General features: G+C 33.4%; 1 protein-coding gene across 6 annotated transcripts; it reads right to left on the reverse strand.

Annotated features, from left to right (window-relative positions):
* Positions 1-3,466: 3,466 nt before the first annotated feature.
* On the reverse strand, positions 3,467-9,307 carry LOC111919026 (uncharacterized). 6 transcript variants are annotated; one of them, XM_023914643.2, is made up of 15 exons: positions 8,877-9,307; positions 8,757-8,798; positions 8,180-8,364; positions 7,977-8,080; positions 7,812-7,892; positions 7,411-7,514; positions 7,227-7,313; positions 6,917-7,119; positions 6,467-6,668; positions 6,139-6,189; positions 5,954-6,052; positions 5,773-5,832; positions 5,458-5,582; positions 3,741-4,777; positions 3,467-3,656 (listed from the first exon to the last, which is right to left on the reverse strand). In XM_023914643.2, exons 1-14 carry the CDS (start codon positions 9,123-9,125, stop codon positions 3,766-3,768), a joined length of 2,604 nt encoding a protein of 867 aa, XP_023770411.1. In that variant the 5' UTR covers positions 9,126-9,307; the 3' UTR covers positions 3,467-3,656; positions 3,741-3,765. The 6 variants fall into 6 exon arrangements, with proteins under 6 accessions (XP_023770411.1, XP_023770410.1, XP_023770409.1 ...); XM_023914642.2 differs by having other exon boundaries at positions 5,458-5,579; positions 7,812-7,895; XM_023914641.2 differs by having other exon boundaries at positions 7,812-7,895.
* Between the last annotated feature and the right edge of the window lie 18,015 nt (positions 9,308-27,322).

Raw genomic sequence — 27,322 nt, forward strand, 5'->3', positions numbered from 1 at the left:
TTTGTAATTAAAGTTGGAAGTTTTATAATTGTTAGTTTTTCTATTCTTTGGTAGGAAAAATAATCCTAAAAAATTATGTTAAAAGCAATGGGCAGACGAATAAATAAAATTGTTACAATTGTGGAGTTAATAAAGATACATTTTAGGGTTATTTTCAATAATGAGGATGACAAGGGCATTATTGTCTTTTTTTATATACACAACTGAAGTCATCTTTGTGTTTTAGAGAAGAATTGTAGGTCTTCCTTAAATTACATCCATTGGATCCACATATATAATCGATACATTGGAACTCTTAGAGGAAGGCTTACTCCCCTAAGATACACTTTAATTAATAATATTTGGATTTTTTTGTTACGTATTAAGATATGTTTTTAATTTACATTTCAAATTTTGTGTTCATACAGTCTAGAAACCACAAGACACATTTCAATGATAAATGTAACTCTCTCCATGAAGGAGCTCAATACATCATCTAGCGGGTGAGTTTTAGCTTTTAATAATTGTTTCTTATAAAGGCATTGTATTTTGAAAAATATATTAATAAAAAATATTTTAGAAAGTACAATGCTATATTGGAGGATTCATACATCTAACATGGTATGAGAAATTGTCAAATATCATCCTCCATTGCTAGCCGATAATGTGAAGGTGAGACCTGAATTTGAGTATGAAGGATGTATACCATTTCACTTCTTAGAGATCTATTCGAATAAAATGCAAGAAATAGCAACTTAATTTCATTTTATTGATATAATTAAGTAGATTTTTCAAAGTATATTATTATCTACATAGGAAATACAGTCAAAGAAAAATGTCGTAAATTTGTAATAAGAAGTATCAAAGTAGGATGCTATAATGCACAAATAGATAAAAATACATTGTTATTTCTTGCTTTTATCATTATATGTTAACAATTTTTGTTATGCAGAAGGTTCGCCAACTACAAGGGGTAGGGGTCGTCGTGGAAGGGGCAGGGGTAGGGAACGGTCCAGAGGTATTATCTAATTTCCAAAAAATAATAATAATAAATCCAAAATTATTTTTGGTTTATAATTGTTTACAACACGTGTTTGAATACATAAAAGCACAATGCGTTTTCATCTATTTAGCCACTTAACTACTTTCTTAGATGGTAAAAAAAACAGAAAACAAAAAACCATAACGTATTTTAATAATCTTATTAAATTTGTATTTTAATTATTGATAAAATACAGATTTTACCATTTTACAAATTTATAATTTTTATTTTAATGAATAATGATTGTTATATAATTAATGATAGGGAATGAGTATAGGCAAAGGGGGTATGATGATGGGTGTTGGATGGGCCTCGTGATTTCCCAAGGGGAAGAGGGGGCATAGGAAGAAGATGGAATTTCAGAGGTCGTGGCAGAGGAAATTACAATAATGCCCCTTGGATGATCATTATGATGGAGCATTTAACCAAGAACCAACCATGCCTTCTGCTTCCTCAAACCCATAATCCTCTTTATGTGAAAATTTTAATTAAATGGAACTAAGTCACAAAATTTTATTTTTTTACACTTTATCAGCAACTTCAAATTTTTATCATCGATTAAAGACTAAGTTGTAAATTTCATCATTTAAACCATGGATTATGGCAAACCATAAATTACAAACAAACAAATATGAAAAAAAATTTCCAATATATTCAATAAAATTCTTTTTTCATTTAGAGATGATAAAAAATTCCACTTTTCAGTTCACATATAGAAGTTATCTGACTTTTTCATTAAATTCAGATTCAAGGAAAGCCCAACAAGTAAATACAAAATGTAATATAATTTTTGTACTTTTTGTAACATAACATCTGTTAACATATATCAGATGAAAGAAATAACAATATACTTTTGTGTTTTGATTTTGCAAGTTTTGATTTTAGTCGAATGCATAATTGGCATAAATTCAATTTGTATGTTTGTAAATTTCTCACTTGGATCATAAATGGTATTAAACTATACTTATATCTTTATCATCAGAAAGGTGGTTATATAATTTTTTTAGTAAAGAGCATTTTGGTGAAAATCGGAAAATAACATATACAAAATTTTTTAGTAAATGACATTTTGGTGAAACTTGGAAAATAACATATACAAGTGCCTTTGTTGCTTGCTGCTGTTCTATTTGATTGATTTTTAGCATATAATATTCATGATGATAATATGTTGTTATATTTGTGAGTGTGGGTTAATACACAAGTTCATTTTAAAAGAATACTTGATATCTCTGTCTTCTTTTTTTAATGCTTTCTATGTATTTGACGTAATTTGGAATGTTCCAACGTCATGAATATTTACTTTGAAATCCTTTCGATGTACTTGATGTATTTTTCATATATGTTTAATATTATGAATATTACTTTCAAATGCAACTTATGTTCCCATATAAAGACAACTCAATAACATAATCTAACTAATAATAATACTACTACTAAATAAGTCTTTTGACCCATACCCAGTATAGGCCAATTCTCTAGTTTAAATAAATCTAAAATTTTGATTAGTTATCTCACAGCTCGACCTCTATCTCCACATTCTATTATGCAATTTTAAGTAACAAAAAAATCAAATTTCTAAATAAATCATTGTATTTTTTATTTTTTTTCTAGTTTATCTAGTTAAAAAAAATGGCATGTCATCGTAATCATACCGTTAGGCCAAAACCTATTATTTTTTCTGGTTCCGCTATATTGATACTTTTTCTTTTTAAATCATTATAATTGTTTCTCGATAATTAATTAATAATAATAATAATAATAATAATAAATAAGAAAACAGCAATCATTGGATTATATTTTCCTGATGGAGGTGTTAATATTAAAATAAATTGCAAACTATAATTGAAAATTCATAAAAAGAAAGCATAAATTTTTCAGGTGGCATGTGGTTTAAGATAATTTACTTATTTGATCACAATTTCTTTTTTTTTTATTCAAATTTGGTCCCTACTGTTGAGAAGACTGTTTCCTTGTTCATTTCTTTAAAGTTTTATGTATCTATATAAAAAAAAAAAAAAAAAATCATAGTCTCACTGATTAAACCAAAAAAAAGTAATCCAAAGGATAGTGCTTTATATATTATTTGATCTAACAAAAAATCAAAATTATATTTTATATTTTATATTAAAGAAAAACTGATCATTACAACTTCAAAATACATTTTAGCACATTGAAACACCCCCACAGCTTCATCGACATGACAAATCGTTTTCGTAAATCACAAATTAAACTATAAATAATAGCCACCATATTATTATTCTACGAATTGATATTAACGGGTGGGATAATGAATAGACGTATGCATATCTAACTTGTCAATTACAAAAACAAAAAAACAACTTATGTGGTCATTTTCAATGCACACGTCATTCAAATTTTATTAATTTAAGCATACACATTTTCATACGCAATCAACAAAAAAATGAATGGGATACATCATACATCTAAAATCAAATGTCCCTACCTTTCACATTTACAAAGCATACAAAGAATAATCAGTTAATCACACAAAACAAGGGTATAAAAATGAATATCTCAATTTTCAAAGGGTATGCATTTAAAAATCTAGAAAACTACAATAAGCCCCCCTGAACTTCTCTTCCCTTGCTTTTTTTTTTCTGTTAGTTCATCAGATCTGTTACACGCCACACATAAGCCACATGTATTTTTATTTTATTTTTCATTTTAGGTTTAAATTAATGTTCATATTTAAACTTACCTTAAAAGAATCCATTCGATGCAATTTAGCCTGAACCTTGCTGTGTTGCCTCATCGTCATCATCATTATCATCGCCGTCCATTTTATCAACCATTTTTTGATCATGATCCAACGGCTCAGATTCACTGCCTTCATCTTCAGTGCAATCCTCCGTATCTGAATTGGATACAACGGCTTTTTCACTATCACTCTCAATAACACCTCCAAATTCACCCTTCATTTCAGGGGCAACAATCCCAATCATCTTAGTAATCGCCTCATGTTCATGATTCCTCCCAACTCCCGTCTGACTCTCCGCCACAACCGAATCATTCAAACCACCACCACCGCCGCCGCCGCCGCCGCCACTTCCCGGAGACTCATTCTCACCATGACACGAAGGAGCAGTACTACACGCCCAACTTCCGGCCACCTCCGAAGCCAAAAGGTCGCCGGTTTTAATGGTGTCTCCGGCCTCCGTATCCTCCTCCACCACCACCACACGGTGGTGTAAATGTGAATTGTCGATTTTAACCCTCTCGGTTTCATCATCGATCACCATCGTATCATCCACTAACTTATTCAAATCAATATTCTGATCGAGTCCTTGAGTTTCGGTTCCTATAGGGGCGGTGTTAAAACCATCAATATCGGATCCAAAACCGCCCTTGGTAACCGGTGGGTCAGACTGCCCGAATTCTGCTTCTTGTGTTTCTTCACATGTTTCTTGATTTCGGGCACCGCATTCGTGTTTTTCGGTCATGCTGGCTTCATCTTCATCGGTTGATGTTTCTGGGTGATTGTTGTCGGGTTTTTTGGTGGAGGTGGTGGAGTCTGCCGCCTTACTGCCGCCACTGCAGTGGGAGTTTATTGGTTGTTTGTTTTGGTGGAGAGAATTTGTATGATTGTTGATATTAGGGTTAATATCTAGTGATATGTTTTCGTAATTTTCTTCATCTTCTAGTGTTCTTTGCATTGATTTTAACTGTTCTTGTTGCTTTGCGAATAATAAAGAGATTTCCTCTGTTGTTGAATAGAAAGCCCGGAGTTGAGTTTCCCTGAAAACTAACCACATAATATGAACAACTGAAATTCCAATTATGCCCCCAGTACATAACAATATTACTTTTACATTCATTTGACTTGGACTATAACTTATGCCAACGGGACAAAATTGTAACTTTTGTCCTACCCAAAAAGGTGAGACAAGGATATGTTATCTCTCGATTTCTTGTTGGTGAAAAAGACGTAAATGTCCTTGAAAATGGCCTCAGAAAGCTTGTCTGGTTTTGTCTCATGTGGCAAACACAGCCTTAAGGCTGTTACACTGGACAAGACTCAACCAGACTAGCTTTCTGGGGCCATTTTCAAAAAGGGCATTTATGTCTTTTGTACAAACAAACAAGAAATCGAGAGAGAACGTGTCCCTGTCCCACCTTTTTGGGTGGGACAAAAAACTACAATTTTGTCTTGCTGAAAAAAGGTGGAACGTTATATGATGGGAAGGGACTCTTGCTCTTAATCTCTCGTTTGTGAAAAGACGTAAATGCCCTTATCATCAAAATAAGCCTTAGAAATCTTGTCTAGTCCACTCCAATCCCATCCCATGTGACAAAACATAGCTTAAAAATATGTGAGGAATGGACTGACTAAACAAGCTTTGTAGGACTATTTTTGATGAGGAGGGCATTTACGTCTTTTTGAGTGGGAGAGGAAAAAGTTTGGGATTTATATATACCGAAGCATTATTCGTTCACGGGCGGCTTTTAATTTTCGTTTTTCATATTCAAGGTCGCGCATTGCAGAATTGATTTCAAGTTCAAGGGCAGAAACTTTAGCCCAGGCTTCTTCCCTAGCTGCCTGCTAAACACAAACAAGAAACCTCAGACTCAGTTCAACCTTTTAATTTTATTATTATATATACCATCCTACTTTCTATTACATCATTCTACTTTTTTATTTTCTAACCATTAAAATAAATGGTATTTTGTAGAAACACAAAGTTCCAGTTTTATTATCAAAGTATGAGGGAAAAATGTACACCCATCCTTACCTTTTCGCTTTCAAGTTCTTTTCTCAATCTGCTACTTTCATTTTCAAGTTCTTGTATTTTCTGCAAATACAAATTCACAAAACGTATGTATAATAATCATAAACCACTTTATAGTTATACACAAAAACTAAAAATAACATGTCAACTCAATCTAACAGAAACTCCAAGAGATTTTTCTTACTTTTCTACCAACAGAAGAAACCACTTGCTCTTGAGAAAGCTGTGATTCCAGCTGGCGAACCTTATTATCAGAGCCAACTAATTTCTCCCTAGTGTCTTCCTGTTGTATGAAAAAAAATCAAGAAATGATGAAAAATATAGTGTTGGAAATTTAACTAAACCAATTAATGGAGGTAAAAGTTTTACCAATTTGGATCTCAAAGTCTCCACCAATGAACACCTTTCTTTCTCCGATTCCTTAAAACATAAACCATTAATGTTTACTTATTTTTATATATATACAAAAAGGGTAATCACAAGAATTTTAACAAAATCAACCACCTTTTTTTGCGCATTGAGAAAAAAAAAGAACTCATAATTATCTTGCAAAATGATGATGTCATTACGCAAAAAGGATTATCTTTTTAAGATTTTTTGTGGTGGGGAGCATTCATAAAGCAAATTTGAAGGTGAAAAAGGTGGTGAATTTTATTTTTGTGGAATTATTATGTTATGAAGAAAAGCATTTGCAAACCTGAAGTTTATTTATAATTTCTTGTTGCTCGTTTTCACGTCTAAGAGAAGCATCTGAGAGGCGTTTCAATTCCTCTTGGGCTTCTGCTTTAACTCTTTGTATTGAGGCTGTTAAGTTTGCATCAGCTTTTTCTCTATCCTCTTTTCTTTGATCCCTCTCTTCATCTAGAAGAATCTTGAGCTCAGATATGGTTGCATTTTGGCTGAAGAGAAAGATTAAAAAAAATATTCAATGTCATTTCTCAATCTTTGTAGCATTTTCAAAGTTTGTGTAATAATCAATGGGATTCTACCAAAAACAAGGGTGTGGAAGGAGTCACTCAAACATGTTTTTTGTTATGTATAACTGAATAACTAAATGAAAATAAATGGATAAAGAAATAAAAAAAATGTTATTTGTAGATATAAATTCAAGAGAGTGCTAAAGCAAGGGGTATAATTGACTACTCACCTACGCATTATTTCATTTGCTTCTGTACATGACTGCATAGACGCATTAAGTCTTTCATTAAGATCCACCATAGCACTTTTTTGTTCAGAAGTTATTTTATTCACTTCATTTAATTCCTTCTGTTTTTCTTCAATTACATTTCGCATCTCCTTGAGCTCATCTTGGTAACTATTTGAAATCGACTCCTTCAAGTTTTTCTTTTCCTAAAAAATATTTAAAAAACAAAAAAACAAGTCAAAGCCTTTTCCCAAATACACAAACTACCAAAAAAAATACACTCATATAGGCCCAATGAATATGTTGAACATACAACTTCATGAAGGTCAATGGCTGCACGATTTTCACTTCGCAATTGGTCAATGGTTGCAACTTGATCTTCCAATTGCTTCCTTAATTCCTGTGTATAAATTATAATAACAGAGGATCGATTTGATCAATCATAATTTATATATGAAAACTGAAGTTGAAAATAAAAAATAAAAACAAAATAATACCGTGTTTGACCGTTGAAGGCTTCTGAAATCATCAAGAGAAATGGGACCTTCTGAAGCACCAATACCAATTCCTCTTTGCCTTTTGGTTTCAGATCCAAGCTCATCTTTATACCATAAAGATAAAATAATTAAGTTTATAGGTACAAAAGATAAAAATACATAAATTTCCAAGTTGAAGGAGAAGGACCAAAGTGTACGAAAGAAAGTTTAAGATCGAATTTGGTGTAAACAACCAAGATAACACCATATTTGGTGTTTCACCATTCACCAACACCAAAATGGTGTACAAAATGATGTTGGGTTAGAGCAATTTTACATCAAATTGGTATAAAAATGGGATTTGGTATTGGGTAGAAGATGCCCTAAAGAATCATAGAACAAGACACAAAAGAAGCATATACCCGCTTTTCTTTTTAAAGGCGAGCTATCAGACACTGTAGGGGGATTAAGAACTTCTCGGAACACATATGCATAAGCAAGTTCTGCTATTACAAGTTTACAAACAAGTATTTAGTCAAACAGAGAATCAAGAGTCAAAGGACAAAAAAAAAAGCAAAAGAATTTACCATGTTGAGGAGGTGCTGCAAATGAAATGATATCCCCATGAGTTAGTTTACACTCAGGACTGTTTTTATGTAACTTTTGCCAGTTGTGATATGTCCCATTTGTGCTGTAGAAGGTTTAAAAAAAAAGTGTAAAAAGATTTCATCCTCCAAAGTTTACCATTGATATAAGCAATAAGCTCCAGTTACTTAAAGAGGCAAAGAACCTAGTATCTTTCAAGAAGCCGCAATTTAAGAGTTTGGATTGACCTTCTGCATCTTCTGTAGCAACCTTCTTCCTATATATTTTGCAATGACGTGAACTAATTTGATTTGACAAAATCTCAAACCGTTTATCTGCTACAATTCGGCCAATGAGATGCTCATCACTAGTCAAAAGCATATTTAGTCCCTGGTTCATCAATACTATTATTATCAGGGTAGGGAGACTTTCATCAAATGTAATTGCTAGAAAATAACTTTCAACCAAGTTCAATTGGGTAAAGAAATTCAATATTCCTACCCATTACTGACACATCATGGCCTAAACAAAATTAAACACTTATTTAATGTTCAAAATTACAAACTAATAAAGAATTTATTAAAAATTCAACATTCTTATTCTTTTGGCCCATAATCATCAGTTCATCACAGAAAATGTTCCCATAAAACGAAATGCATGTTAGATTTGGTGTCAAATCTACTTATCTAATCAAAAAACCATATGCAAAGTGCACCAAACTCAACAACTTGTTACTCTACTGGCAAATAGGTGTCGCATTTCACAGAATTTAAACAATTCACCTCAGTTTCGAAGTCAAAACGTTTCTCAGTATGGAGCATTTCCTAACATGATTAAGCAGAGAAATCAAAGCGAAAACATCAAGTCAAAACAATTAATCAAGTTCACAGAAAATTAAAAACCTGACGGCGACGGCGGGCTTTTTCAGAGATGGCAGTGAGTACCCCCCATACATCAGGTTCAGAGTACTGTAAAGGCTGAGATGCGAGTTTTGAAGCCACTGATCGTATAAAATCTACAGGACTCGGCGATGAACCAGACAAATCGCCATCGGCGACGGGGGTGATGTTGTTGTTGTCGGGTTTAGGGTTAGGGCTAGGGTTTGAAGGTGTCACCTGGAGATTGTTGTTATCATCTCCAATGTTAGCCATGATGGATTGAATGAGATGGCTTTTTGTTCGAAAATGGCGGGGAGGTCTTTAAGAAAACTGAAAACCCTACTTACATCAGTGTGATTTTAGCGCCATAACTGGTAGTGTGAAAGAGAAGCTATTGTTTGTAATTTGGGGGCACTGAACTCCACGTGAATTCGGGTCGTGGTAGTCTACCGTATGATTCTCATCGATTTAACAAATCAAAACTAATTTACTATGATTAAAACTTTGGAAATTGACATATAAATAAATAGTTTAGAAAAAAATAAGTAATATTTTTTATATATTTTATTCCTAAGTTCTAACTAAGGAGGGATATTGATGAAAAATGAAGAGAAATTGATGGATGTCAAAGGAAAATCATGTACTAAGTCTGAAAGAGAAACGAGGAAAATGAAAATTTTTTGAAAGAAAGTGAGGAAAGAAAAATCTTTAAGTTTATTTTATTTCCCTTGTAACTCTGAACATAAAAACTTAAAATTTTATTTTTATTTTCTTTCATTTCCTTCGAACTCGGGAACACGGAATAAAAAAAAAAATCTTCTCCTCCATTTCTTTCTATCAATATTTTCTTTCTCTTTCCTTTATTAAATTTAAAAAAAAAAAAAAAAAAAAAAAAAAAAAAAAAACTTGGAAACAAAACAGGATTCCGGAGTAGTATTTCGGACGTGTTCATTTTTATGTTAACAGTTAATTTTTTTGTTTATTTATGGTTTTATATGGTTTTTAAATTATAAACTGCATATATTGCAAGGGAAAACTGCAATAAACTCTTTATATATTGGCCTTATAATCGATTTAGTTCATATATATATTTTTTTATTCAATTAAGTCCCAAATACCGGTAATCGTATTCAATTTAACCATTTGATCCGGCCAACAGGTCATCCAACTTTCAAAAATTACATTTTTGGCCCAGAGTTCAAATTTTATTACAAATTTGGTTCAAATTTTATACTTTTGGCCCAGATTTTAAATTTTGTTACAAATTTGATCCAAACTTTTACTCTTTTTGTCCAAATTTTAGAATTTTATTATGAATTCATCTTAACTTTAGTTTTTTTTACAACTTTTTTTCACAAAAAATTGTTTCTAATATGTTTTTTCTTTATAAAATCATATTTATACAAAAAAAAACTATTTTTACATAAAAATCTTATATTTTTTATATAAAAACTTTTTTATATATGAAGTATCTAGTTATAAAAATATATATATATATTAAGTATATAAATATATACAAATCCGTTTTTATAAAAAAAATGTATACAAAAATGTATTTTACAAAAAAAATATATACAAACATCTATCACCTTTATATATATATATATATATATATATATATATATATATATATATATATATATATATATATATATTGTAAAATCGTGTTTGTTTATATTTTTTTTTATAAAAACGTGTTTAAATAATTTTTTATATAATACCTGTTTGTATATATTTTATAAAATCGTTTTTGTATACATTTTATAAAATATATACAAACACGTATTATATAAAAAATTATTCAAACAAGTTTTTATATAAAAAAAATGTAAACAAACACGATTCTATAAAAAAAATATAGATAAAATAGGTGTTTGTATACAGTTTTTTTTGTAAAATACGTTTTTATATAGATTTTTTTTTATAAAAACTGATTTGTATATATTTATATACTTAATAAATATTTATTTTTATAACTAGATACTTCATATACAAAAAGTTTTTATATAAAAAATATAAGATTTTTATGTGAACATAGTTTTTTTGTATAAATATGATTTTATAAAGAAAAAAACATATTAGAAACAATTTTTTGTGAAAAAAAGTTGTAAAAAAAACTAAAGTTAGGATGAATTCATAATAAAATTCTAAAATTTGGGCAAAAAGGGTAAAGTTTGGACCAAATTTGTAACAAAATTTAAAATCGGGGCCAAAAGTTTAAAATTTGGACCAAATTTGTAATAAATTTTAAAATCTGGGCCAAAAATATAATTTTTGAAAGTTGGATGACCTGTTGACCGGGTCAAAGGGTTAAATTGAATACGATTACCGGTATTTGAGACTTCATTGAATAAAAAAAATATATAAGGACTAAACGATTATAAGGACAATATGAAGAGACTTTATTGTAGTTTTCTCTATATTGCAAAAAAAATTTGCATTGTTTGACACCTTTAAATATAGTAAACGTAATAATTACATAAAGTTAAATATGTTTTAAATGATACTACAATATTCAAATCAGGGCCGGCCCAAGGGGCGGGCGAGCTGGGCCCATGGCCCCGGGGCAGCAATAGGTTAAGGGGCATCAAAATTTATAGGTCTCAAATGGGTTTATATTGTATTTGGGCTAAATTTAATGATCTAGTTGGCAAAATAAGTCTAGTCCAGCTGCTACAAGGGCGCCAGCGTTCATTTGAGCGACTAAATGATAAGACGCATGCAGCAGGTTCAATGTATAGGTAAACGCAACGTCGCACCTTATATCGAGGAGCTTCTTTTAGTCCTGTGATCCTCTTTTAAAGACGAAGACGAATTATGAAACATTTATTTATGATTCGTGAACTAAAGACTGCCAAAGTACCGAGGTAACAAAAAGTTTCTTATAGTTTGCTTTTTACTTGATTGCTTCTCTATCAATGATTAATCAAATTTTGCATATCCATCTCCTATGATCTAAGAATTACAATCTCTTAAGACTCTTATTATGTGCTCTGAATTCTGATTTTTGAAGAGTGAGTTTAAAATTGTTGCTAAATAAGTTTCCTTTTTTAAAGGCTAAGGTATTAAAAGATTTTTGTTAAACATAAGTATTGATGGATTGTCGTTATTTATAAGATTGTTGATAATATTTGAGATTACTTTATTTTTCAAATGTTGAAACTTTAATGATCGAAAGATATTTGAAATCTAAATTAGTATTGAAAGATTGTTGTAACTTTTTTAGATTGAAGGGTTAAACCCTTGAATGCAGCAGTATATTGTTTTAGTTAATTAGAATCTGGTTAATTTAGTTCAATATTGTTTATTGACTAATTGCTTTTAGTATCATTATTGTTTTGCTAAAATAGGGTAAGCTTCTCTGGTTTGGAATTCTAGTTTGGTATTTGAGGGGTGCGATCACTATAGAGGGTATCAATGTATTAGTTGATGTTTAGTTTAAACAATGGTTGAATGTTGATGTTTACTTTAAACAATCAATGTTTGATGTTGGGTTATTGTGATATTGGAATTTCATTCCTGAAATGTAACGACATTTTAACAAGTGGTTCATATATCTCTGCCTTTTTGTTTTATTCTAAATTACTAATTTACTTTCAATATAGCACGTAACCATTACAAAGTTTGTTCGCCATAATTTATCACACTTTTTTTTTAAAATAGGGCACACAATTAACAATTTAGAAAATTGTTTCCAATTTTTTGTTTGTGTGGACCTCCAAAAAAAGGTATTGAATTGGGTGATTATGAACCATTTTCGCCATCTTTTAGACGCCAATCTCAATATGGACCTCCAAAAGGTATCAAACTATGAATTGTTTGTTGGTTGCGTTTCGTTTCTATGGACGAGGCATTGCTAAGTTTTATGACAATTGAATAGCAACAAGGTTGTAAAAAACAATTAATATTTAGATTCTAGTTTTATTATGATTTATAGTTTATATATATATATATATATATATATATATATATATATATATATATATATATATATATATATATATATATATATATATATATATATATATATGGGTATTTTCAATAAAAAAAATATATTTTAGTTTTGTTTTATAATTTTTTTTTGTATATAATTTCGGTAAAGTATTAATGGCATTCTTAATCCCCTTTGCCCACGGCAACAAAAACCTATGGACCGACCCTGATTCAAATGTACAATTATATTATCGTCGTATCTCAAAAAATTTCCACGTAACGTTTGCGATATGACATGGCCTAGGTTTCGGTTAAACCCTTTATCCTAAATGATTTCCCCCAATCACATCTCTATGAACCAACATAAAAGCACCCCACAGTCCCCTTTATTGTTAGACTGTTGTGGTATGATGTGCCATTTTCAAGGGTGATTTTGAAACTCTCAAGGGGGATTACATCAGTGGGTTTGGGACCCCAATACTTGATACACACTAGGAGTTTGTGGATATGGGCTCGCATAGCTATAAACCAAGATTTATCTTCTGAAAAATAGTCGTTAACCCAGTGACTATCATATATAGTCATTTTGATTTTATTGAAATCCAAAACACCTAAAAACCAATGGGGATTATATATATTGATAGGGAATGTAAGGCTTATACAAAAAGTCTAAATTAACTAATCATTAAGTAGCATTTTCTTATAAATGACTATTACTTTGGTAATTTAATTGAAAAACAAGTATATTGTATCACACTCCGACCAAGCTGGAAAAATAGTCGTCCACCCAGTGACTCATATATAGTCATTTTGAATTTCTTGAAATCCAAAACACCCAAAAACATGTAGCGCTTGTTATGGGTATGTTCCCTTTTGGTCCTTCATATTTTAATTATTTCACCTTTGGCCTTTATTGTTAGTACGCGGGGCATACTACATGGTACGCTTAGCGTACTAGCTGAGAAGCTAGTATGTGGGGCGTACCATGTGTGTACGCTTAGCATACTAATGCGAGGATGGATCGCATCTTCGGGCACGTACGCAAGGCGTACATGCGTTTTAACGAAACCTTAATTTGGGGTGTTACACCCTATATAAGCTCCTTAAGTCCCTAGGGTTCGCCTCTTTATCAGCCTCCATTGCCCTAAAACCCTAATCTCGAACCCTAATAGCACCTTTCAGTGTTCTTGATCCTTGGTCTTGATTTTTGGTGGTTTATGCTCCTTGAAGTGATAAAAGAAGAAGTTGGAAGACTCGTTCATTTGGGGGGGGGGGGGAGCTTAGAGATCCAGATTTAGCTCCATCTTTTTGGTGACTTTTGAGGTATAAAGTTCATACCTTGGCTACTCTTTGTTTAGATCTCTACATGTTATAGTTTTATGTTTCTTTGTCCCTTTTTGGTTGGTCTTGATGGGTTAAGTCTTTTTTAGAAGTTAAATCTTGTAGATCTGGATGTTTGAATAGCTCCTTAAGCTTAAAGGTGCAAACTTTATGGTATTTATGGTCTCATGCATGCATTAAGTCATCTATTAAATCCTTTTGAGCTTTAAGAGCTTCATTAAGCCATGCATGCACATAAAGTTGGCAACTTTACGTGGTAAACCACCTCAAGGATGCCAAATCTAAGTTATGGAGCGAGTCTTAATCGATTAAGATCTGGAAAATGCAAGTTGGCCAAATGGAGGAGTACGTTGAGCATACAATGTGACATCCCCAATTTCACGGCCAGAAAAGACCGATTTGTTTATGCTTTGTTTTATAAAATCAGAGTAAATCCTTTTGATTAAAAGAGTTGCAGAATTTGTTCCCATAACAAAATATGATAAAATTTATCAAAACATTTCTCAAAGAGAATGTATTTTCATTAAATAATAAAACCTCGGGATGTCATGTTCCGATACAGACCAAAAGCATAAACAATATAAAATAGACCTTACAACAGTTATTTATAACTACTGATCTGTAATCCAAAATCTATCGTCAAGTGCATCAACTTATACCCTTGTGCCATTACCTGTAATGCAAAGAAAACTGAGTGGTTCAGACTTGGGAGCCTGATGAGCATATAGGGTTTTCAACCCACAATAATACATTTATTATATTCAGTTATCAAACAATCAACCCAAATACTCATTCCCATTATCTCCTTTATTTCTTAAGGATTTACCCTAAGAATCAACTATCCTTTATCCATTTATTCCTAAGGATTGACCTAAGGAATTGACACAAAGTCCACCACTGCCAAGGTCCACAAATTACGACTGGTAAACACTTAGTTCAACATACTTAACAAACACCTAGTTCTAACACTCCTAGTGAACAACTAATTCAAAACATCTGGTGAATACTTAGTTCTAAAACACTTAGTGAACACACTCAGTTCAACAACACCAAGTGAACACATCTAGTTCAAAAATACTTAATGAACACATTGAGTCCAAAAATACCAAGTAAACACATAGAGTTCGGAAATACCTAATGAACACATTGAGTTCAAACACCAAGTGAAAACATAGAGTTCAAAAATACCTAATGAACACATTAAGTTCAAACACCAAGTGAACACATAGAGTTCAAAAATACCTAATGAACACATTGAGTTCAAACACCAAGTGAACACATAGAGTTCAAAAATACCTAATGAACACATTGAGTTCAAAAATACTTATTATTTCGTCTCACATCAACTATTTCATCTACCCATGTTCTACCCAACATATTTGTAGATGCAAACACATATACAGTTTAAATCTTTTAAAACATGTATAAAACATTATTTCAACATCTATCTCAAGTAAACAAACAATGTATAAACACCTAGCACGTACTTCATAGCAAATACTTCATATCTATGCGGTAGAAGAAAGTGAATATACATTCACACATATAACAACAAAACATACACATAACACGTATTTCGTATAAAATACTTCGTATTTATGCGTTACAAGAAAGTAACCACACACTCACTTGGTTAGACGATGCTCGGACAACACTACAACTCTAAGAGTAGTATTCTTCGGTGAAACCGGGATCACTTCGCACACCGGGCTTCTCGCGGGCAGAGCTTCGGCTCGGAAACTCTTTTCTTCTTGGGAACTTCGGGCTTTGGGACTTGCTTCGGGTCTCAGGGTTGATACCGGGGCTTCGGGGGTACTTATTTGCACGTAAATCGAGGTAAAACGGGAGAGAGAAGAGAAAATAGCAACCCTAAACGGCTGGCCCTTCAAATCTATTTATAGGGCAAAATCTGCCCTTGCCACGTCGTGGCACCTTTTTCCACATCGTGGGCTTGAGCTTCACTGCATGCGTCATCGCAAGTTGCATCTGGGGGACTCCCGGAGGTGTCAGAAGACTTGCCACGTCGTGGTATCTGACAGTTTTGGGGTTTCGCGCCCCGAACTTCAGAAATTCATAACTTTCGCATACGAACTCCGTTTTCGACGTTCTTTATATCGACGCGTAGGTGAGATTATGATATACAACTCTCGTTTAGACTCCATTGGCTAATTTTGACTTTATTTTTAATATATAATAAATATATTACTTATATATTATCTTTAGTAGGCCAGGACAGGAAAACTCCGTTCGAAATTCATAACTCCTTCATCTAAACTCCATTTTCGTCTGTCTTTTTATCGTTGGACTACTATCGAAGACATCTTCGACTCTCATTTAGATCACTAAGGATAGATATCTATCTACCTTAAATTCACTATTTACGTCGCGCTGGGTCGCGCTGGGTCGTGTCGGTCCTGTCGCGAAACTTCGACAGGTCATAACTTCTTCGTTATAACTCGGATTTTGGTGTTCTTTATATGCACGGAAACCTTGTGACATATACTACAACCTGGTTAAGATTAATCCTTCTAAATAATCTTCCATCAAAAAGTCATTTTTGTTGCTTATCGTCTCTAAATTGACTAGCCCGGATCTATGGGTGTTACATACAAGAAGGTACGCTTAGCGTACAAGCCCTAAAGCGAGTATGTGGTGCGTACCTGCTGTGTATACCTGAATGTTGCTTGCTTTGTGCTTTCCAGGAGTTCTAACTAGTTTCAACTAAGTGGTAAGCGAATATGCCAAGTTACATATTATAGGAACTAAATAATTTTAGAAGGTTAGGTTTTAACGCTATTGCACAACTTTTGTATGAGAATTATTTGGTTTTAGTAATTTATAATTGTATTCGTGAGCTAGTTAGAGGAAGTTAGCGAGAATTCCTTGTGCAGCTGATGGCGGAGAGTGGTGTGAAGTTTGCCCTAGGAAAACCTAAGATGAGATCTAGTGTTGGGATCCTTATATTGACGAGGGTTAATTGTATGGATATAAGGTGACTTGGAAAATTCAAGGCAATCCTTGAGAAAAGTACGGATAGATGTGGAAGGTAGTATGGGCCCGTACTATTGGAAGCAGGGGATCCGTACTCAAGTCAAGGAGGGTCGCGATGAAACCAGGAAGCTTGTATAGTTGTGATCCCTTGATATATTTTGATGCGTATTCTGATGGTTTATATGGTTTATTTTTAGTATGGTGACATTGCGGGGCAGAACTATTGGCAGTTCTGGTGCTGGAGAGGGCTCGGGATCAGGTTATGGAGTCGGGCAGCTAGATGATCATACTAGGGAGTTCATCTCGTCTTAGATTACCTGTTGCATTCTTGAGCGGACCCCTATGATCTTCGGTACGGTCAAGGAAGGCATTATGGAGATTTTGGATGAATGACCCAGTGCCTTTCATTCTAAGATGGTGGCCTTGGTTGGGGCGCGTTTTGTCACACCCCAAAACTGATAACAGCAGAATACGTTTCGGGGTGGAGGACGTCATGTACAATATCATCACAATTGCATAATAGTAAAAACAAGAAACATACAACCATTGCATTACATAGTGAGTTTAATTACAAGTGTGTTTTGTAATGTTTAGCAAACACCAAAAATAATACAAAAATAAGAGATGGATCTTGTATGCTCCACCTTCTCCAAAATGTTGCACCTGTACCTGTCTATCTTTGACCTGAGGATACAAGTTATTTTGAAAACGAATATCAGCATAAAGCTGGTGAGTTCATAAGAGTTTAGTGTGAGATTTTGTATAAAAAGCATTAGAACCAATAGTATGAAAAGCTACAATTTACATTCTTAAGTAGTAGAAAAACCTAGAAAATCCTATATTTTCCAGAAATACATTGTGAATGAAAACCTTTAAGAAACATGAAATTTTCATCTTTGAAATCCATTTATTGTAAAAGTATAATATTAAATCTCCGATAAGTAATGCAATATGATAGTTTATGCCTGAAGTCAATAATAGTGGTGCAACTTCCTTTAGTGTTAGATTCTTGATTACTTCGGGATATTAACTTAACTTTTAGTTTAGTATTTTAGTGTCGTTATAGTGTATTTCTTGTATGTTACCGATAGTGTGAGAATTAGAGGACCCCATGACCTTCCTGGTCATGCACAGTGTAGTGAAGTAGTGGCATCCCTAGACCTGTGCGGCTCGGACTGAAGTTAACAGTCGGGATGTAATAGCGTCTGCCCCGTATAGATCTATACATATAGCGTCGTCTTCCTGTCAGAAGACTATGGGCGTAGTGCGTAGCGAATAGAGTATCTCGTAGTGGGTTAGTGTGTTATCTCTTGATTAGTGCTTTCTCTTGTATTATATTGTAGTAGTCTTTTGTATAACTCGTATTGTGTTCTCTTAGTAGTGTATAGTATCATAATAGAGTGTATTATAGTGTGTAGAGTAGTAACTATAGCGAGTAATAGTGGCCTTAACTATACCTATTATAGTTAACTTAGTGTGTATGATTCTTGTCAGTTTAGTGGTTTAAACATCAAATGAAATGAAAATACTCGTATCCAACACTAATATATATGATATATAACTAAGAAATCAACGACAGTCGGACGGATAACAACTACCCTAAGCCCATAATCAAACAAGAACAGGAAATAAGGCAAGCTATCGGTCCTAAGTCCTTCAAGTATTACTTATATAAATATATTGGTGTGGTTACATTTTATAAGGAATTTATTTAATAAAAATCTTGTCAAAAGGGAACATTTAGAAAATTGTTTATTTATCCAAAATAGTTTTGAAAACGAAAATCCTTTTTATAAAACATAGTGGTAAATCACATGTGATTTGAACTACGGATAGTGAATCACATGTGATTAATTTCCATAAACATGAATAATTGACTTGTATCCCCCCCTAAAACATATAAAACATTTGAAAGGTTCATTAAAGGGGTATGAACTCACCTGAAATCGCGAAAATTGGGTGAATCGGGTAAATCGGGTGAAAGTGTCGGTTGAGCGTTTTGTACCAAATAAAGACTTGTGCACCTTTTAAGACCCTAATGTCATATGAAATATGTATTTTACAAGAAATTAATCATTTTATGCTTTTCATTAAAGTATTTAGGCATTCTAGCATTGATTCGGGGTCTTAGGGCTTAGAAGGGGTTCCCGGGAGTAGTACAAGGCCAAGAGGGGTTTACGGGGGAGTCCAAGAGTTTAATCCCTTGGAGTTTACGGACCAAAGGCCACTCCTTGGGAGTTTACGGCCGTAAGCCCCTAGGCTTGGCCGTAAACTCATGTCCTCCTCCAAAAGTGCAAGTTAAGGCCTTATTTCAATTCCCCAATTTTCTAGTAAATGCCTAGGACCAATTTGGAGGGTTAAAACCTTTATTTGGTTGTATTTTGGGGAGTTTACGGTCCTAGCTTAGGCTTGGGCCGTAAAATCCATTTTATTCCCCAAAATGGATTGTTTAATGGCCCTAAGCATCCCCTTAATTTATAACTAAATTCTAGAAGGCCTTAGATGAGTTTTTGGGACTTTTTACCAAGGAAATTGGGTGTTTACGGCCTAAGCATAGGTTTGGGCCGTAAAATCCTTATTAGGCTCTAAAATCCTAAGTTTTCAAGTCCAAACTTATCTAGGTATACCCCTTAATTATTGTACAAGCCTATAAGAAGTAAAAACGGGACATTGGCCAAGTTTTGGGGTGTTTAGGGCCTAAGGGGCTTCCTAGGCCGTAAACTCCCTTTATTCCACTAAATCTTATGATTTTTGGCCTCAAAATGAAATGGAATACGTTTTGAATAAGATAGGGAAGAAATCCTTACGTTAGGAGGCCGGAATTCGCGGTTTTCGAGGTCGGAATCGAGTCTAGATAGAGAAAGTAGTGAGAGAGAGTGAAAGGGTGGTAAAGAGTGTTCAAGTGGTGTTCACTCCCATTTTATATGCCTCGGGTATTGCACCCGGTACACGACTACCCGATGCTAAAGTTTAACGGGGTTAAAACTTTTTACCCAGGTGAAGTGGTTGAAAAGTAATATAACTCTATTTAGTTAAACGGGGTTAACACTTACAAGTTATAATTACTTATGATAATATCAAGAAATATAAATAAATAGATATTTATTTATTGACGACTCCAAATATTACGTAAAATAATATATAACGACGAATTCCGTTAGTGAAGACGGAATTATGTAACGGCAATAAGTTTGGGTTGTCACACGTTTATTGACCTTCAGGGAGTTTCGTGCATGTGGAGCTACGGAATATCACAGGGCGAAGGACCCGACAGTGAGCAGGCGGCGGTTAGTGGATGTTGCTAACACCTTCTGCACCAGCACTTTACCCGAGGGGAAAAAGGTCATACTGATCGGTCTATATTTATAACATAATAAATTGTACTAAATATGTTGAATTGATGTGTGATTGCCCAAGAATGGCACTACTTTGATAAGTTGTTGAACTTTATATGCAGGTAAATACTTATTGCTAAAGTGGGCGGAACCCGCAAGAAAAATGAGCAAAATGAAGCTAACAAGCGTGGGAGACGAATTGCTAAAGGAATGAAGAAAAATGGTGTTGAGAAATTTGACCACTCTTCAATGTTTTGATCATATCTCAAGGTCTAGAACTCCAATTGAAATGAATGACGAAGTTCTGGAAACTAGACAAAATTTACAACAACTATCATGTTTTGCGTTTTTACTGGTTCTACTATTTTCTTCACCAAAAAGGGCCAACAAAGATGAGAGACGTCCTAGAACGCGTTTAAGACGCCTCCTAGGACGCCTAACCATTTTAGGCCATTTTCAAGTGCAAATCAAGGACGACAGAAGGCATGTAAAATGACCTGAAGGACGCCCAGACGTCCTACCTGACGTCTAAGATGCCTACTAGGACACCGACGCGGAAAATAGCTCCGAAAATCAGTTTTTTAGCACCTATTTAAGGGAGATTAAACCCTAATTGACTTAGGACTTCTTCCCTGCGATTTTCCACAGTTTTTGAGGGTTCCAAACACATTCAAAGCATCTCCAAACACGTTTTGGATCATCAATTTCCGAATCAAAGCCAAGAAATCATCAAATTCATTATCATTCAACGTTTGAAGATTGTTCAACCAACGAATCTACATCAATTCCATCAAGCTCCATATTTGATTACTTCATCCCCAAGGTTTCATCGTTCCATATTTGATTGATCATTAGACTTCATTGATTTTATGATTCCAATTTGGTTTGTGAGTTTTAGCATTAGTTCCATTGTTTATATTGAAGTTGTGTATTTTGTTAATCATATGGAAGGCTAAACCACCAAGGTTACTTCCGGGAACGTTGTAGGATGTTAGGATGAACACGTTTTGATTATTACTTTTATTCTAGTCAATTTCAGTTATTGTTTCGTTCTTAAACTTATGATTTTTACTTATAGTAATTGGAGTTGGGTTTTCTTATTGTGATATTGCACCTAAGATAGTGTATTGTTAATTCACTAATCATTCTGAATTCAAATAGTCTAGGAACTAAGATGATCAGTTGAACCCACATACATTATTCTGAATTTGTAGTATTATATATTCAACATTGTAGTAGGTAATCGTAAGACACATTATCGCCAAACCACTAGTTGTTCCTAATCCAATTAGACATAGGGAGTAAGACAACTAGTTGGGATAACATATTGTGTGCTCAAAATTATTGGTTGCAAGTTAATCAACCTTAATTATGTCTAGGTAATAAAATTGGAATTTAAGAGAAGAAAAACGTGTAAGTCCAACCATTTAAACAACTGAATCGGAAGTATCTTGTTTTTTTCCTCTTTGATAGTAGTTTGTTTTAGTAGTTCTTGCATTACCAAGTTTTTAGCTTTTTCATCAACTTTTAGTTTAAATACTTTCGTGACAATTGCTAGTATTTTTTCATTAACTATTTTAACACAAATTTTGACCACAACCTCCTCGTGGATTTGACCCTTACTTACCCTAGCTATCTAGTGTGTGTGAGGTTTATTTTTGACCGAGACAACAACCTCGATCAAAATTTGGCGCCGTTGTCGGGCAGATTGTGCGCTTAAACTATTGTGTTGAAGCAGTCATTACATTTTTTTATTTTTTGTTTTGTTTTATTTTTTGTTCAGAATCTTCACTCTTTTTTTGTAGGGACGGTGGTGAGTGAAAGAATATACTTACATGAATAAAGATATGTGGTGGGAGAGAGAAAATTCGGACCATTATTAGTATTCTAATGATCTCTACTACGAGTCATATAATTATGATACATGTGATGATCTATATGACGATTATTATTGGTGGACTGACGATTCAACTCAAAGCCAACACCATGAATCACCTTGTTTTCTGGAGGACCATGAATCAGATTAATCTTCATTTAGCAAAAAGTTGGATCAAATGTTGGACATATTGAATGAAACCTTCAACAAACAAGAAGACAACTCCAAGTCAATTTCAGTTATTGAAAAACAATTAGAACATATAGCTGAGCAACTAAATCAACAACCTTCAGACAATCTTTCAAACACTACGCTGGTGAATGAGGTAACTTTTCCATGTAGTGATAAATTATTTGATAACAAAGTGCATAAACTTACACCACCCGAACTAGAGCTTGTGGTGGAGGTTTATGTATCTTTAAATGATCAGGATATTGAGAGTATTTCTAAAATCAAAGAAGTTGAAATTGAATTGGATAAGTATAATGAAGATTTTCATGAGTTGGAAGAGTCCAAAGTTGGGGAGGGGTTTGTGGAGGATAATACCATCCCTTACCCAATAATATTGAAAAAATCCGAACCACAACTTTTTGTTCTAACCGATTCTAAAATAAATTCCAAATACAAACAAACAAATTTAATCATTGACTGTCCCTTATTGGAAACCATCTATGCTCAAATTGGTTGTCAGGAAGGTGCAATTGATATGCTATTTAGAAACCATAAGGTGAGATGTCTTGTGTTTGGACCTACTAGTGATTCTCCAATCAGTGGTGATTTGTGTGTAATCAATACTATTCATGATTATGTCTATGAGCATACCGCAAATATGCTCTCCGACACCACCCTCGATTTGGAGAAAATTTTCTCATGTAACAGATCAAAATCATTGGATAATAGTGGGATTCAACACATGGAAAGAAAGTTGTGGAACAAAAAACATGATGCAACACATGCCCACAAATCAAAAATGAAAGTGTTACATGATATCAAGCATCGATTAAAGAAGTTTACTAGATGGAAAGATGCATGGCTCTGCAAAACAAGGTTTAAGCATCATCATGGAATGATTAAATGCAAAATAGTTGATTTGCACAAGGCCAAAAAAGGTTTGCCACATGATCCGGTTCCTCAAAGTAAGGTGAGCAACCTCATGGTTGGCTTTCAAGGAAGTCAACTAACATATGATCCTCCATAGACATCGGTCGAGGTAACCTGTCCCGCTAATGACGTTAAACTTGGAAAATTTTGGAACTTTGTGGGTAAGTTTACTTCAAACCATCACGAGACTTCACTCGTCCACTAGGGGTAACCTAGGGGTTTAAAAGGCTTGTTGCACGTGCCAAGTGCAATCGTGGACCCCAGCGAAATTGATGGCTAGTTAGTGTAGTTTATTTTTATTTGATTTGATTTGTGTTATTGTAGTTTTTTTTTATTATTATTTTAGGAATTTGTCTTTGGATGCATCGAGGACGATGCAAGAATCAAAGTTGGGGAGGGGTGTACACAATAAGAAAACTGAAGATTGAAGAAAAAGTGAAAAATTTTAAAAAAAAATCATAATTTTTTTCGGTTTTCGTTCGGGCATAACAGAACATTATGAAAATGCCTCAAGTTAGTGAAGCTTTTCAAGAACCAAAACCTATTCTACCACCGGTACCATCAGGTGTGTCCTCCTCCTTATTTGTATTATTTTTATTAGTTTTGATGATTTTTATTAGGTAATCATTTTGGGATAAATGAATGTTATCTTAATTTTTTTATTATCTTATTTTCCTGAGCTGGTCACCATGAAATATGTGATGAATTAGTAGCTTCTCTATATCTTGAATGTAACTCATCAAGATGGAAATGATAAGAGTTTCGTACATCAAGTCATAACATCTAATTAATATTGATTTTGTGGGTTGCTCAGCCAGTTCGGAAATACTTATATTTATTTAAAATTTGTTATGTGAAATACCCAAGTGTTTGAAAAATGAAGTTTTTTGGCTCGAGCCTACGATCTTTCAATTGATGACCCAACCGAACAATATGTGCCATCACGCTCTGAGTGCTTGGTCTTACTTACTCCTGCGCCTTTGGGGTTGGGAGGGGACTATTATTGTTTTCACACCACCAAAAAGCATTATAAGACATTGAAGAACTTCCAAGTATATATAATATATATATATATATATATATATATATATATATATATTCAAGCTCAAGTCAAATACAAAGATGATCAAATCCGATGAAGCCATCAAAGAACTTGAAGAATGCACAATCAAGATAAATATGAAGAAAAGTTCAAGTTGAAGACATTGTGTGAAACAATATGTGACCCCTCGATAGCAGGAGTGTATGGGTTGGTTTATTAAGTGTTACTGGCCGCGCTAACTATGTTAGTGAACCTTGAAAACGGGGCTTTGGCAGTGAGTTCAACTGATTACTCATGAGGTTGATTATTGGAAAGGGTTCAAAAAGTGGAGGGTTTCAAACAATAAAGTAAAATAAGCATAACATGTATTTTGTTTAAAAGTTCGGATAACCAACTAATAATCCCCAAAATCAATATATTGTGCTTATTGAAAATATTTTGATGAAATGTACGGAATTCGTGATTCCATTGAGTTTTTCTTAGGATTAGGGAGTAAGCCTACGCTGATTATTTTAGGCCAACCTCGGGACGAGTTTGGAATAAAGTTGGGGAGGTTTGATCGGTCTATATTTATAACATAATAAATTGTACTAAATATGTTGAATTGATATGTGATTGCCCAAGAATGGCACTACTTTGATAAGTTGTTGAACTTTATATGCAGGTAAATACTTATTGCTAAAGTGGGCGGAACCCGCAAGAAAAATGAGCAAAATGAAGCTAACAAGCGTGGGAGACGAATTGCTAAAGGAATGAAGAAAAATGGTGATGAGAAATTTGACCACTCTTCAATGTTTTGATCATATATCAAGGTCTAGAGCTCCAATTGAAATGAATCAAGAAGTTCTGGAAACTAGACACAATTTACTACAACTTTCATGTTTTGCGTTTTTACTGGTTCTACTGTTTTCATCACCAAATAGGGGCAACAAAGATGAGAGACGTCCTAGAATGCGTCTAAGACGCCCCCTAGGACGCCTAACCGTTTTAGGCCATTTTCAAGTGCAAATCAAGGACGCCAGAAGGCATGTAAAACGCCCTGATGGACGCCTAGACGTACTACCTGACGTCTAGGACGCCTACTAGGACGTCGACGCGGAAAACAGCTCCGAAAATCAGTTTTTTAGCACCTATTTAAGGGAGATTAAACCCTAATTGACTTAGGACTTCTTCCCTGCGATTTTCCACAGTTTTTGAGGGTTCCAAACACATTCAAAGCTTCTACAAACACGTTATTGATCATCAATTTCCGAATCAAAGCCAACAAATCATTAAATTCATTATCATTCAACATTTGAAGATTGTTCTGTTGGATTAGTGTCTAAGCCTGTAACCATATTTGGTAAGTACTTGACCCGATTGTGCATGGTCCTTTTGGGTTGCCTTCACGAAAGCAACTTGACTTGATAAATAATAGAGAAAGAGGTTATTATGATTTATTAATATGTTATAGGAATAATATATTAAAGGAGAAATCCTATTTGTTTAATTAATATTGGTCAATAATTAATTATGAATTAATTTTGTGATCAAGTGTAATTAATTAAACTAGAGGGGCTGAATTGTGATTATATGATAGTTGCAAAGTAGGGTAAGGATTATCCTAGAATATGGGTGGACGAAATCTAAAGGATATGTATCCTTGAAATCGTCCAAAGGATAAGGATAAGGGTTTTCAAGGCTTATCTTATTGTTACTTGGTGGGCAAGCAACTAGATAAGGATAAGGACTGAAACCCTAATCTCTACACCTATATAAAGACCCCTAAGGGTCATGAATTCATCCATGCCTTCCCAAGGGTTCCTAGGGACGAAATTATATACCTTTTCTTTCTCTTTATTAGCTCTCCATTTGCTCTTGGTGTTTGTGAGCCATTAGAGGTACTACATTTGTGGTACTTGCTTTCAAAGACAAGAAGATTCAAGATTTAAGTTGTTATTACAATATAACAACAAGAGGTATGTATTTCATCTTTCCTTGTGGATTTCGAAATTCCTAGAAGCCTTTTAGGGTTCTTCAAGTGTTCATAATGTTGTGTATCTAATAGTGAAAACATAGATCCAATTCTAGGGTTGCATGCACACATAGGATTGTTTGTACAAAACCCATCAGTGGTATCAGAGCCTTTGGTTAACTTGTTTTCAATTAGTATTATTCAATTGTATGAACTTGACATATTAGGGTTTATTGCCAATAAACCCTAGGAGGCTAGGATTTTTGAGATTAGGGTTTGCAAACCCTAATTTGCAAAAGTTTGAATAAGATTTTCAAACCCTTTCCTTAAACCTTTAAATTTCGAAATCTAGGGTTTGTCTTAATCCCTTGATTTTCGAAATTGGCCTCCTCCCCAAGATAAGATCCTAAATTTTAGGGATTTGGATTATCCCATATCTTGTAATTATCCTTTAATTGTTATATATGGTAATTAAAGATTTTGGATTATCTTAACTTTATTTTCGATATCTATAGAGATATTTAAGGGATTAGGATATGTTAAATGTATAAATGGTAATTAGCCTTATGATTTAGATAATCCCTTATGATTTAATAATAGTCTAATTCAAGATAATTATTAAATCAAGAGTTTTAATATTTAAAATTTTAATTTAAATAGTCTTAAATTTCGAAAATTTTAAAGTGAGATTAAAACCTAATTGTTTTGAAAAGTTTCAAAACCTGCCCTCAAGTTTTGGAATTTAAATTGGTTGATTAAAAGTTTAATTTTGAAAAATGTTAAATTCTAAAACCCTAATTTTGAAAAAGTTCAAATTACACCCTTATGGTTTTATTAAATTAATTAAGTGTATGATTAAAAGAGAGTTAATAAATCCATAATGATAAGGTTTATATT

This window comes from Lactuca sativa, chromosome 3, assembly GCF_002870075.4.
Source record: "Lactuca sativa cultivar Salinas chromosome 3, Lsat_Salinas_v11, whole genome shotgun sequence".
Lineage (NCBI taxonomy): Eukaryota > Viridiplantae > Streptophyta > Magnoliopsida > Asterales > Asteraceae > Lactuca > Lactuca sativa.